Source organism: Hylobates moloch, unplaced genomic scaffold (assembly GCF_009828535.3).
Source record: "Hylobates moloch isolate HMO894 unplaced genomic scaffold, HMol_V3 SCAFFOLD_15, whole genome shotgun sequence".
Classification (NCBI taxonomy): domain Eukaryota; kingdom Metazoa; phylum Chordata; class Mammalia; order Primates; family Hylobatidae; genus Hylobates; species Hylobates moloch.
In genome coordinates this window covers 74,369,188-74,384,790 of record NW_026652290.1, presented here as the reverse complement: position 1 = coordinate 74,384,790, position 15,603 = coordinate 74,369,188, and the positions used below count along the sequence as shown (strand labels likewise).

Genomic DNA, 15,603 nt, shown 5'->3' with positions numbered 1-15,603 from the left:
CCTTGGAAAGGCTGTACTGTCCTTACTCATGGTATTGGAATTCTGACACTAAGAGGACTCCTCGAGGACTCCTGAGATGAGGAAATTCACTGGCTTCCACAACTCACTTTCTCCCCCTATTTCATGTAGTTTCCATACCTTGGTGCACTGTGTCTGCACTCACTCTAAAGGGCAAAATGGCTGCCAGGTGGTTTAGACAATCATTCATGACAGTTTGTCTGACAGTAAGGATGGAGTAATTGTTTCTCTTGATTTTTATTTATGGTGTGTTAGTGCTTGCTTTGAGCAAAGTATTATAAGAAAGTTCAAATAAGTTATTTTATGAATGTGCTTGATGATATAGACAGGGTAAGATTCTTACTATAACTTTATCATTAGACTTGAGTTTTCTGAATATGGTCATAAAGACCACAATTTTCAAATATCCCAGTGCACACTTAAACACACACCCACACCCACAGACACACACACACTCTGAAACAAATGTTTAAAAGAAAAAAAAAAAATATTTAACTCTACGGCCTCTGAAGCACTTTGGTATTTTCTCTCTCATCATATCATTTTATTAAAACAAATGCTGGACCATCAGTGGATTTTAGCATCAGCTAAAATGTTGTAACCCACGGTACAAAAAATAAATAAATAAAAAACAAAAACAGATTTAAGGGTTACTATCATAAAGAATATGTTTCTCCCACAGTTCCTTATTGTCCCTTTGAGAGACAACTGTAGAGTTCTCATAGAAAGAACAAGTAGGCCAGGCATGGTGGCTCATGCCTGGTAATCCCAGCACTTTGGGAGACTGAGGCGGGTGGATCACCTGAGGTCAGGAGTTCGAGACCAGCCTGACCAACACGGAGAAACCTCATCTCTACCAAAAATACAAAATTAGCTGGGCACGGTGGTGCATGCCTGTAATCTCAGCTACTTGGGAGGCTGAGGCAGGAGAATCGCTTGAACCCGGGAGGCAGAGGTTGCGGTGAGCCGAGATCGCGCCATTGCACTCCAAGGGCAACAAGAGGAAAACTCCATCAGAAAGAAAGAAAGAGAGAGAGAGACAGAGAGAGAGAGAGAGAGAGACAGAGAGAGAGAGAGAGAGAGAGAGAACAAGCAACAAAACATGAGACAGAAGCAAAAAGGAATTTAATCCTACCTTTAACTCAAATTTAATCCAAGAAAGACTAGAACTTAAATTGAGCTCTGGATTCAAAGGAGACACATCAGGCAAATGGATGGATCAGATATCAGTCACTGGAATATTATGCACACAGACACCATAGGATGAAGAAAACAGGGTTGAAAATCAAGTACTATTTTATCTATATGTTTGCTAATCCGTATGAACTTGTATTTTAGAAAATCTTTGTAAAAGAGATGGCAAATAATCAGAAAGTAAAGAATTTAATTCAAGTGGGACGGAAGCAATTATTTTTATATTTTGAAAATTTATGGAGTAAAAATGGTTTGAATTAATAATTAAATTTTATTACTGAGACAAATGCAAATAGAAATTTATATTTTAGCCTAAACATGTGTCCTGAAATAGACACATTTCCAATAAGGGATTTGAATCCCAGATCTCCTTAATGATTTTTACTATGGATATGAATCAAAGGAAAAATTCACCTAGCAAAAGAGTCATCACAGAATCCGAATTAGTTTAAACCAATTCAACTCATAGATATGAGCATAGTGAAATTTAAATATTAAGGTTCCCGTGTGCTTATTTTATTATAATTGAGTTATAAAATCAGTGGTTACAAAGAACACATCAAATTAATATTTAAACCTGGTTCATTGATAACTGAAGACAACTGAGTAGTTGCCAAACTCTATATTTCAATGCAAAAGGAGAATTTTCCAAAGGCTGAGGTAAATAAATGTTATAAATACATTTTTAAGAGAAAATAAAAATCTAAATGTATTAATGGGTCATCCCTCTATCTTTTTCCAGGAACCACAAATATTGACATGTTCTTTTTCAAATAGTTTGATTCTTTCATACATTCTACCCCTTCTACTAAATTTATATTTGAAGTTTCTGGTAAATTAACTATATATTTTATGTAAACATTGTTACATTAAGGCTGCTAAAATTGGGGAACAGTAGTCATATTTGAGAAATTATCTAGACCGGGGTTTCATGCTTCACTATTTAAGAATCCAAAGCAGCCTGCTATGCTATTTTATTTTTTAAAGGAATGAGATCGCAACTAAAAATAAATTATTTGTGGACATACAACTTTTTTTTTTTTTTTTTTTTTTTTTTTGATAAGGAGTCTCGCTCTTTCACCCAGGCTGGAGTGCAGTGGCGCGATCTCGGCTCACTGCAGGCTCCGCCCCCCAGGGTTCACGCCATTCTCCTGCCTCAGCCTCCCACGTAGCTGGGACTACAGGCGCCTGCCACCTCGACCAGCTAATTTTTTGTATTTTTAATAGAGACGGGGTTTCACCGTGTTAGCCAGGATGGTCTCGATCCCCTGACCTCGTGATCCGCCCGCCTCGGCCTACAACTTTTATAATTTTAATGTAGAAACCGCATTACATTCATTATATTCTTACATTTAAAGCTGTTTTTTCATGACATATGTAAGAGGTAAAATGAAGTTGATAAGCAGACAAGATAATATTTAAGAATATTCATAAACAAGTAATAAATTTATATTTCATGTAAAATTGTATACAAAGGTTAAAAAAACTTTTTAAAACAGCTCTTAGTTATAAAAGTGGAAGTGAAATTTACAACATAGTGAGGTAGTTTTTCATTACCTATCAGTTTCCATTATTTTTTCTATCCCATTTTTATTGTCTGTTCTACTTCCATAAGATTAGTTTACAGGGTGAGAAGAAACACAGAGTGAAGGTGAGATTTAAAATATGTTAAGTTGATGTCAAGAGTTAAATTACTTCAAAAGTTTAAATTACTAGGAAATGAGGAGTAGAAAATAGTGTGCTGTAATAGGGAACCCTTTTTCCTGATGAGAAAATGCGATGTTCTAGCTCTTCAACTAACTAGCTAGCAAGTTTAGCCAAAGGATAGATTTGTTAGGCTTCAATGTGGCTCTTATGAAAAGTAAAGAAATTCACTAGATGGATTACTAAGATTCCTTTTTGAATAAACAGTTTTTAAATTACTGCTTAAATGAATCGTTTAAATTAATGTCAATTTTATCTATACATAATTCTGCACCACCTGTCCCTATACAAATTAATCAGATTTCACAAAGTTACAGTTACTTGCCAAATTCCTAGTCTAATAACAAATTCAAACTTGATGAAAAAGGCACAAAATAAGTAATAAAAATGGAATACAACATTGACAATAGGGTATAATGTAAAATATATAATTCTCATAAAATAATTTTAAAAACCCAACATATTAACAGTGGGTATTTGGTGATAGTATAATTATGAGTGTTTTTAAAAAAACTTTCTGTATCTTTTTTAAAACCAATGTCATCTATGAGGTTTTTAAAGAAATAAAATTAACTGTATTTGAAAACAAAACAAAAATACCATCTTAATATTCCACTCTCTGCTTATTACCCTCTGTTTACTGCTTACTTAATTCATCTGTGAGCTAGGAACTTCAGGAATTAAATGAATATATGAAAACAGAAATCTTATGACAAAAATTTAAAAGTTTAATAATATCTGGTATTGGCAAGAATAAGAGGGAAAGGGCACTTCAATTACTGTAGATAAGAATGTAAATTGAAACAGCAGTTATAACCTGTCATTATCTTTCAAAATTAAAAATACAATTAATCCAGCAATCCCAATTCTCACATTCAATCCTAGATATTCCGACCAATATACACAAAGATTTCATGTATGAAGGCATTATCTATAAACTAGTTTAAAACAGTGAAGGTTTAAAAAAAGTAAAAATTCAAATGTTCTTCAATAGAGAAATGCCTAAATATCAGTATGTTCAAACTAAGGTATGTATGGTGTCGCTACGAAGAATGGCACAGAAAACGCTCCCTGTAAGTTTTTTTGTCACATAGTAATTGGTAAACTATTCTTGACTATGGAATAAAGGCTGTATAATTACTTTATGTGTGTGAACATATTTATAGATATAGTGATGCCTAGAAAAAGAACTGGGAATTTTTCAACGCCAAATTATTTTAGTGGTTATCTATGGAGAACAGAGTAAATCGATGAGGGAAGTGTGTGGTAAGGGGAAACTCTTCACTTTGGTAGTTTTCGAATTGCCTGGACATATTCACCAAAAGCATGTATTTATACATTAAACACATCATGCATTACACAAATGCACATATATAAACACACATACACATTCATAGCAATGTATAGACACATATACATTTTAAACATGATCATACACAATGTTGGAAGGTTGTAAATACCAATCAAATAACATTCTGCAGCAATTGAAATATTATTTTGCAGAAGTTCCACAAATTTCCACTCAGCATTCCACAGTAAAGGTCACTAGGTCTGAGTGTGGTCAGTTAACTGCCTGTCTCCTTAGGGTGAAACTGATGCCATAGTCCAGAGCCTGCCCCTTAGCTAGGCAAGCCCAATGAGGAGATTTGGTAGATTTTCAGAGGGTGGTTTCACTTCCCAGGTTTGACTGATACTTACTAAGTCCATAACACCAATGTATAAAATAAGAATGCCAAGTTACTAATTTCCTCTGAGGAAGTACCTATCACAGGACATGAAATACCTTCCCATGTAGCTCTGCCAATAAGGATGTCAATTATAATCAAATATTACTTATTCATTTATGATGAGAAATTTACTTGTTACAGGAATGTGAATACTCATATGCACTCATCCCTCGGTATCTGTGGAAATTGGTTCCGGGATCTCCTGGAGACACCAAAATCTGTGGATGCTTGAGTTCCTGATATAAAATGGCTTAGTATTTGCATATAACCCATGCACATCCTCCCATGTGCTTTAAATCATCTCTAGATTACTCATATCTAATACAATGTAAATGCTACATAGTTACTATACTGCATTGTTTAAGAAACAATGACAAGAAAAAATGTCTGTATATATTCAGGGCAGACTCAATTTTTTTTCCAATTCTTTTCAATCCATAGTTGATTGAATCCACAGATGTAAAACCCACAAAAAATGGGGGGCCGGGCCGACTGTATACATAACTGGTCTATTTTCTCCCTCCACTCTAATCAGACTTACAATGGGAACTAAATCTTAATCAAAAGAGTGTATGGGGAACATGGATTCTGAACAAGAAGAATGCATGAGATAAGGAAATGTATAGTGATATTGGCCTGGGAAGGCTTGACACTCTTATCTCAATTAAATGACCTGCCTCCTTCTTTACAGTGGGGATGAAGTTGCCAAGTTCGCTGAGCAGTGTTCAGAAGATTACTGCTAATATTTGCCCCTGTGAGTTTCTTTTCTTTAGATATGTTAATACATTGAAGTTCTACAAGCCCGGGGGCCTAGCTCAGGTACTGCTGAAAAGCTCTGCTCTGAATCTTTGCTTATGATTCCGTAATTCCCAGAAAATAAATTTTGTTACTTAGATAATCTTGAGCAAAAGAGTACATAACATCATATTAAACAGCCTGAAAAATTATGTTTATACTCTAACTGCAACTATATAAAATATATATACATGTTAACAAAAACTGAAGGAAAATGTACAAATATAAACAATATTTTGAGTGTGGAGAAACAGTAAATGACTTTTTTCTATAAACTTCTTCAGAATAAATAAATATAAACATTTTAATAAAACTTAACATTACAATTTTAAGCAAAACTGACCCCATCTGGTCATATGGTCAAAGAACTAGTAAATTATTGGTAAGGTATTTCGGTGTTTCTTCTGATGAATAGTGGTTTATGGGTATGGATATGAAACAAAGTATTATAAATGCACTTAAAATTACTTCAATGTATATAATAGGATACGAGGCAGAGGCATGGGAGGAACGTTTACAGTCAGAGGGCAAGTTCAAACAAGACCTAAGCAGAGAAATTGTCTAATGGTTGTTTGAGTAGAAATGTTTAAGTGTGGTGATTCATGAATGGTGTACACAGAAATCAAGGCTGGTAATAGATAGCTAGAAAGTGCTGTTCACATCAGACAGTGATTACTATAAACCTCTAATTATGTGCTCTTGAGAGAGCCTTGTACCTTTCCCACTGTAATTTCTAGTTCTTAAACTGGAACTCTATGGCTTCAATTCAAATCTCAGTGGCTTCGTAGCCGTTAAATGTAGGCTTACCCATGAATAACCGCTGACACAATCTGCTGTACCCTGCTGTATACAAGCCAACTTTGACAAGAATAACGAGTTTTCTCTTTGATTTCATTGTGTAATTATGGTTTACAAAAAATAAAATAAAATAAGCCTGGCAGTTTGCTATAAAAATACTTGAGAGGGTACCTTTGACTGAGCCAAAGAGCTTAACACAAATTTAAACAGTATTTGTGCCCCAAGAAAACAATCATTAACGTCATCCTAACTGTAGCTCCATTCACACTTTAGCTAAATACCTGCACAGCTGTTTTGTGTTGAGGGTGGGACCAGAGAAGAGGCAAAGGGGAAGTCTGGAAAGAGAGAGACTAGTTTAAAAGCAACAACAACAAAAACGCTCAGCTGTAAGTCCTGCAAAAATTGCAAAGTAATGGGCCTCTTCAATCATATTTATTAACTCCAGTGACTTAGGGGTTTTGCCCTGTTAGTAGCTAAGTTATCCACAGAGGATATTTACATTTTGCAGCACTTAAGTCACCCACTCTGATTCACTAAATCATGCCTGCACTTGGTGTGGTTTCTCCTTTGCTAGCTTAGTGCAGGATCTGGAAGTGCCATTTACGGCTCAGCCCACTCGGCTTTCCATGTCGCTGACCCTCTAGTGAGCAGGCAGTGGAAGAAAACTGCATTGCACATAATGAACAGCTATAGCCAAGCAGAATTAATCAAACTGTGGAAATTAGAGTGAATTTTCCCCATGTCTCAGATTGGAAGAAGGAACATACGTTAGAAATAACCCGTTACAATCAGTTTTGCCAAAATGAGAAAGTTTTAGAAAATTACACAGAAAGGCATTGTTTCTCATTGAATAAGGGGTTCATATACCCCTTTCAGTGAACTAAAGACCAAAGAACCAAAGGGAAGACCACCAGAAAGATGGACATCCTAGGTTCTTGTCAAGGGCACACCTACTGTGGCTGCATATCCCAGTCCTCAGAAAGGAGTTACCACCTTCCTTCTTGATGGATTTTCCTGCTACCTATATGTCTGCAAAATGATATAGGGACCTCATGACCAAGAAGGGACAGAAGTCCTGTTCTCATAAAAACTTGTCATTTTCGTACCAGGTTTACACATTCTCTAACAATTATTTAACTTTCTCAGTGGTTTATTTCAAACATCTGGGCTTGGAGGATGGTGTTGTATTCCTAAGAGAACACCACTTTTTATCCTATATCATATAAACTGCTTTCAGACAGTAATGTAATTTAAACAAATTCTTACAGTTAAAGAAGTTGCATTTACAATTAAAAGAGTGCCATTATTCTCCAAATGTAAAAAATGATGCTGCTATTTTATTTTTATTTTTTTAGAATATTAGGGGTTGTTTGGCACTGTACTACTGACATGTTTTTATTCTTTGGTTTTTCTTATACCAAATATATACTGAACAACTGCTATATCCAGGAATGTACTAGAAACTGTGGATAAAAAAATAAATACAATTTTCTCTATCCGGGATGGAAATTATGAACCTTATAAACTGGGTAATATTAAAATTAAATCATTTGTATCCACCAAATATGATTTTAACCCTATCTCTATCCAAAAATAACCACTACTTATATCGGCAGCAAATTAATGACCATAATGGTCTCATTATATTTCTATTTACTTCAGTATGGCCAACAGCAGAAAGAATTGCTCTTAGGTGTGGGTTCCCTCTACTTTAATAACAGAGATAATAAGGCTTTTAAAATATTGAGCTAAGGAATATTCCAGGCAAATCAACAGATATGGCCTCATTATCTGTATGTCAGAAAGGAACCCATGTTACCCTCTTGTCATAGCAGTACCCTTTCTCCACATTATATGAAAAATAATTTTCATATAGCCCCTGAATATAACTGATATAAAAAATGGGTAAAATAAGTTATTTCATGAATTTCCATGTTTCTTAGTTTTAAGTGATCTATGAATCTTAGTGTTTCACCAGCCAAATCAGAAATATCCTTTAAGTAAAATAAAAACAAGTATAGTCATTCATTCGATTTTTAAAAGGCTACTCCATAGCAAACCAATGCAGTGTGCAAATATGGAACTTAATTAAAATACTGTATATAAAATATTAACAGCTGCTGCTATCAAAATTACATTAAACTCCCTTGAGCTAGGCTAACATAATATGAGCTCTCTTTTTTTTCAATTTAATAAAGGACAGAACTTGGCTTAGTGAATGAGCTTTGGTTTTTATATTGTTTGTACCAATTCACTAATCTGAAATTTTAATCACATAAAAGTACTTTACCATCACAACAGCACCAAGCATAGTAATTTGATCTTTCCATTGGATTCAAAGAAAAATCTCATGCTTTGTTTATTTTCTTTCTTAGATGCAAACCCTTCCTTAGAACGTGTTTCTGTTCTTCCCATACAGAACTGAGCTTTGTAAATTAAAGTAGATATCATCTACTTTTGACCTTCTCCAATGAGGGTACAAATACAGTAATTAATGAACTCTTGGTAATTTGGATGAATTAAAGAGCTTAAACAGAAAAAGTAGATTTTATTCTGCTTGAAGATTAAAGTATTTATCTGATAACTAATTAGATTGCATCAATACTTTCTCCTTATAATAAGAAACCTCATAAAATATTAAAAATAATTTTGTTCTCTGTGAGTATGTGTATATGTGCATGTGTGGCATGTATGTACATATGCATATATATACATAGATATACACATATACATGTAGAGAGAGACACATGCACACATATATAGACACACGCACAATTTACATAGAAGAAAGACTGGAAAGAAATACCCAACAATATAAATCATTATTTTCAAATGAATAATGAATACTTTCCTTTTTCTTTTATAATATTTTGTATTTACTAGTATTTTGAATTCACTGTGTATTACATTCATATAGTTAGAAAATTCCTCATTTCTAAGTGAATGAAAGGCAACTGATTTGATGTTTGGTGTTTTTTTTTCTCCTCTGAACTTTCAGAAGATACCTGTTTAATCTGATATGGGTTGTTTTGTTGTTTTGAGACAAGGTCTTGCTCTGTTGCCCAGGCTGGAGTGCAATGGTATGATCATGGCTCACTACAGCCTGGAACTCTTGGGCTCAAGTGATCCTAAGTGTGGAGATTACAGGTTCATACCTGTAATCACACCACTATTTTTGGCATGTTTTGTTTTAAAGTGCTATAAAATCTGACTTAAAATATCTCTTCTTGAAAGTAATTTTCAAAATTTTATTCTAGATCTACCTTAAGTCAAATTGTAACAACCACAAGCTAATTTAATTTCAAAGCACTACATTAGCCCATGCCCCCACCACTTCAAAATTCTTCTGCCTGAAAGTTCATATGTACCAAATTAACTGCTATCTCTGGCAGAGATAGGCTGGAGGGAGTCAGAGGGGAACACTCTATTATTATTGTTATATTTTTGCATTCCCATCAATGAACTCTTCTCAGCTTATTTTTTATTTATTTATTTATTTATTTTGAGACGGAGTCTCGCTCTATCTCCCAGGCTGGAATGCAGTGGCAGGATCTCGGCTCACTGCAAACTCCACCTCCCAGGTTCATGTCATTCTCCTGCCTCAGCCTCCCGAGTAGCTGAGACTACAGGCACCCGCCACCGCACCCAACTGATTTTTTTTTGTATTTTTAGTAGAGACGGGGTTTCACTGTGCTAGCCAGGATGGTCTCGATCTCCTGACCTTGTGATCGAAAAAAGAAAAAAAAAAAGGAAAAAAAAAAAAAAAAAAAAAAAAAAAAAAAAAAAAAAAAAAAAAGGAGGGAGGAGGAGGAGGAGGAGGAGGAGGAGGAGGAGGAGGACAGAGAGGGAGGGGGAGGGGGAGGAGGAAGAAGAAATGGTAATTCAATTCCTTGTAGACTTCTTTAGGAAAGTGAGAATATTTAGGGAGACAAAGTTTCCAGAGAGGAATGAATCAGAAACACAGTCTCCAATATATCTGGGAATGAGAGCAATGGGTTCTGACCTTCCTTCTCTCCACACTCACTCCCAACTCCTTCTCAATTTCCATATATTCTATTTCTTTATTTTGTTAGTTAAAAAACATATTTCCAAACAGGCAAACACAATCTTCTTGATCTATAAACAGCAGAATAAAAAAGCAGGGATAAGAGGGAAGCAGAAAATAGTTCAGCTGGGAGTAAAAACAAGTACCAAGGGAGCCCATGCAAGGAGGGTATGAGCAAGACAGTTCAGCCCCAGGTCTTCAACAGGGCCCTTCTGAAAGAGGACGGTTATCACAGATTACTGAGTCTAAAAGAAGCACTCAGCTTCTTTTAGAGTTGGTTGGGGGTGGGTGAAGTAAAGAAGGAGAGTAGACAGGTCTAAATTTAGTTATCTTCTATTATAAGATCATTTGATTTATATATGAGTAGGACAATCAGAGCATGGGAGCCCAAGGTGAAGGGAATTAAATAAATGTAGTTGTATACTTAAAACCGATTTCTCTCTCCTTCTCTTCTCTCCCTCTCTGTCTGCCTCTTTCTCCCTCTCTTCTCTCTTCCTCCCTCCTTCCCTCTCTTTCCCAGGATTCCCACAAATGTCATTTCTGCTTCCTGGATGATCCTTTCCCCTCAAAGCTCATATTAGTCAACATCCTAAGCCCCCTAAAACACTCCCAAATTTCAGTGTAAAAGTGATTTCTTCGGAGAAACTTTACCTGCCACCTTTACCCCTCCTCTCTTAGAGAAATAAAATGCAGCAACAGGAGGCAGAATGCTTGCTGGTGGAATTCCAAATACCTTTCATCAAAAAGGGAAGCAGTCTGGAAGGGCAGCAGAGCTTTGCCACTGTCCTTGAAATGCTACTGTATCGATTAAAGTGTTTTTAATGCCATAGACTCATCCTAAAGTGTGCTGTACCAAACCAAGGATTTTATGTTTGGATCATTCTAATTGTTTTTCATATTTTATATTTGCCACTTCGGGTACCTCCAAACATCCAATAACATAAGACAAAACTGGGAATAGGAAAACTTTGAATTTTTTCACTTGCAAATTCAAGACAAAATTTTCTGCAAGATTTGGCACTTGATTACCCAATAAAAGTTCATTTAAGAAGCTATTTTAGAAGACATTTGAGCATTTGGGGTTTGATGCCCAACTATGATACTTAATTAGCTCTTTCTGATTTTTATATGGTGTGAAACAGAAGCAATATCAGGCAATTTCTTTTACTCTAAAGAAACAAATGCAGGAAGTCTTTAATATGTCTTGGTTTTCACTTTTAGGAATGGCACGGGTGGGTGGGGTGCTCTGGCAGATAAACAGCATAGAAAAATGGTAAGATTACCTGACCGTCCGTCTCTCTGGAAGTCCACATGATACCATTCTCCATCATTCACTTTCTTCAACAGGGCTTTTATTTTTATAGTACCTGACCCCATGTCCAGGAGGAGGTAGAGGTGGCCATCTAGCATCTCAATAGCAAAGAAGTCCACCTTTATCATCTGTGGGTGCTTGGCATCTTTTTGATGTCTTGGCTTGCCATGGCTAAATAAGATGAGGCCATTTGGCTCTGTTGTACGGAAATCAAATGATATGGAGCCAGTTTTCTTTGCATTCCATTTAGGCAAAGAGATGAAAGACTCTGGGGTTTCAAAGGTGATTGGGTCTAAAGTTGCAACATTCTCACATTTAAATGCCACCACTCCATGGATCTTCATCTTAGGATCTCCTTGCTTGGCAAGTCGAGATAATTCCAGCCTCACATCATTATTTTTATATACAACCTGCGGGCAGAGGATAGCAGTGAGAAACTACCCTCCATATTTTAATATCTGAAACTTGTCAACAGCTCATGTAACTTGCAAGGACATCATAAAAAGGCACACAATATTTAGTTAATTTTGTTGTATAAAGGAAACATTTCTCAGGCAAATAAAATTCAAGTGTCAATTCATAAAACAATAACCATAACAATTTAAATTAATTCAAATAATGTGTGTCCAGATGCACACATGCATGTGCATATACACACAAACTGCTTGTATTTAACTCAAATAATTAAAAAATCTGCATATATCTTTAATTTCATGTCTACATTAACATGTTAAGACTTGAACTTATAAAAGCTACTTGTTTCATAGTTGTCTATGATATTTTTAAATTTAAATATAAGCATTGAGGTTATTAAGTTCCCATCATTAAAGCATTTGAAATTGGATACCATTATATACCAGTCCCCTAAAATATTGGATCTCTTCTATTATCTATATATCCGCCGTGGATATTAACTTTGCAAGATAGTCACAACAAGTTAAAGCACAAAGCAGCCTGATATTTGTCAGCAAAAAAAAAAAAAAATATATATATATATATATATATATATATATAAAACTAAGATACAGAGGATCCCTGACCTGCATCAATACCTTTGAACACTGTTAAATAACGTGGCACTGCCACATGTAGAATATGGTGCTTCCCCTCAATTTATTCAACCTGTGTTACTGGTGATCCATTTTACTTTTAATTTACACAAATGATGAGCAAGGGTTGTCTTGTACTCTCATTTTCCAAAGCACTTCAGTGATAGAGGCTAGGCACTTCTGAGTGCTTATTGATGATCCTAAGGCTTTTTGGATTCCAATTAACACATTCGATAAATTCACTGACAGGGTTCACGGTACCATACTTTTGCTATCCCATCACGCTAACAAATTCAAAGGTATTTTGACATAAAGATAAAGAGAGAAGGACATCTTTTCTCTACAAGATGCATACAGTGGATAATCATATTTCTAAAATACATAGACCATACTGACTTAAGGGTGAATTAGTTATCTAGGTCCACGTAACTATCTAGGTTCTTTTAAGAAGGCACTCTATAGATTTCAAAGCTCCCAACATTGCTAGACTCTAGATTTATTTATCCACATGTAAAAATATACGTATATATGTATATGTATACACACATGTATGTTTTTTCATTTTTAGGAATGGCATGGGTGTTTCACATAATACATATAACAGGAAAAATAAGACAGCCTGTATCTGATTAGCACTATGAAGTCAACCACGTCAACGCAGCAGTTATTCCAAACCCATGGCCAACTGAACCAACAGATGGCTGATGAGTTTCCTGATAGGATTTGTTAATGGATACTTTATTTTTCAGAGTAATTAAGAGTACATGCTCTGGTATTGGACTTCCTGAGTTCAAATTCTGGCTCCAGCATCACTGAACTGGGAAATCTCTATAAGCCTGTTTCACTCCTTAAAAGAAAATAATACTTCACATAATGGTTATAATAATTAAATAAGAAAATACACATAAGTGCGAAAAGCTACATAAAGGCATTCATTCCAATGCCAAGCACATTGTAAGATTTCAATAAATATTAACTACGTAAAATACACGATAATAAAAATCAGTGTTTTATCATCTAACGGACATAGATTTTAGTTCTAAATTTATCCATAAGAAAGCATTTAGAAATAAAGCCCACACATATAATTGGTTTTTATACATGATTTGTGCCAACTAAATAAGTCACATCTTTCCAATGCTGGGCCTGGTGTTTCAGTTTACCTTGAACTTGAAGAATGATTATAATAAAGAATATGATATCCCTTATTCTTTGAACAAATATGTACAATGGTTTAACAAGCATCTATTGACAACAAAAGAAGAGAAAATGAACTTGAGCAATAACAAAAAGGAATTACATTAATTCTTAAGAATACTTTTTTGAAAGAGAAAGATCTATTAAGTCTTAGAAAAATTTATTTAGGATTGCCTTTCTTTGGAGATCTTTAGAGGCAGGGAAAATGCTTTTCAAGGATGATTTTCCAAGTTTTATCGCTTCTCACTATGACTTTCATGCTACTCAAACCTATATTATTTTTCCTTTTTCCTATTGATTTATATTCTAGTATGTGAGCATTCTTTTGACATAGATATTGATCAAGAATAAGTATTTTCAGACCCAAATGATGCTTCTCTTGATCAATGCTAACACTCATTCTTATAATAGAACCACTGTAATAGAATTGAGTGTTTCTGACATGAACAAGTGGGTTTTAGCCCTGGTATATTGTCTCTTGAATCTGACATCAGCCACCATAAAGTTGAAGAATGAGGGGCAGTCTAAGTCTGGGCAAGGAGTTCAATGAGACATAATCTTATAACTGAATCAGGTGTCTTGGTGATGAAAAGGTTCAGGAAGATGTAAAAAATTAGAAGCAGGGATAATTCCCTGGGTAAAATTTATTAAGGTTAGCCATGCATCTCTCATAAAAAAAAAAAAAAAAGTATCTCCACCAGAATCAATGCTTTATATGCTTTATACTGGCAAGAACCTTGCTCACCACAGTGCAGCACCAAGATCAGTGGCTGGCACAGAGTAGATGCTCAATAAATATTTGTTTATAGTTGAACAAAATTCTTCCTTCACCTTTTTAAACCTAGTTTCTAGATTATAGGCTTTTGTAAATAATAATATTTAGACCTATAATTAAAATACAGCAGAATATGGTATTGCGGACCAATCTCATAAACTAATTACTATTTTGCCCTATTTCTCTAGGAAAAAGCATAAACTTATGTGCATATCCAGTTCATAATTGACAAGTTGGCCCACGCATTGGGAAATTTCATCTTCACACACATTTTGTGAGGTATAAATTCCTTTTAGAATGAAGAATGCCTGAGTTAAAACTCTCCAGAGGTTTATACACAAAAATATACACTGTGCTTCTCCTCAACATTGCTCTTGTAGGAAAGAACTATCTCCAGATACAAGAACTCTTTCCTACAAGAACTATCTTGAGGAGAAGCACACTGTGTATTTTTTTCTTCCCATTTTGTACTCTTTGAAAGGCTACTCCAGAAAACAGAAAAGCAATTTTGCATTGGTAGGCTTATGGCTCTCAGATTTATACTACTATTTCATCTGACCCAGATTTTATAACTACCCTACTTTTCTAAAGTTAGACCTGCTCTTAAAATGAACTGAATCTAGTTCAATTAGAATAATGACTAGCTAGTAAGTATTCTAACTCTTCTAAAAATTCATGTGTAAGCTATTTTTTCTTCTTTCTGAAATAATGTGGCACTCAATCATGGGAACACCTTATAATTATTCATATATTTTTAATTCTTATGTCAAAAGTTGCAATTTACATGTTTCACTTTTGAACAAATTTCTATATACTTTATCATCATAACAATTGATGATATTTGTGCACACTCATTTGGATCTGTTTATAGAACCAAGGTTTCTTTGGGGACATTGATTTTTTTTTTTTTTTTTTTGTGAGTGTGATTCAAAATGTTGAATTTTACTTCCTTGCTTCATGGGCTTCTTTCCCATTTCCTCAAACATTTG

At 34.9% G+C, this 15,603-nt stretch overlaps 1 protein-coding gene across 19 annotated transcripts in view; it reads right to left on the bottom strand.

Moving 5' to 3' along the window:
• The window catches only part of NRXN1 (neurexin 1), a 1,136,507-nt gene that overhangs the window by 632,925 nt on the left and 487,979 nt on the right, over positions 1–15,603 (bottom strand). For all 19 annotated transcript variants that reach the window (XM_058429190.1, XM_032178109.2, XM_058429196.1 and 16 more), the window contains one exon: positions 11,565–12,003. In XM_058429190.1, coding sequence (XP_058285173.1) covers positions 11,565–12,003 — 439 coding nt within the window. The remainder of the gene's footprint in view (positions 1–11,564; positions 12,004–15,603) is intronic.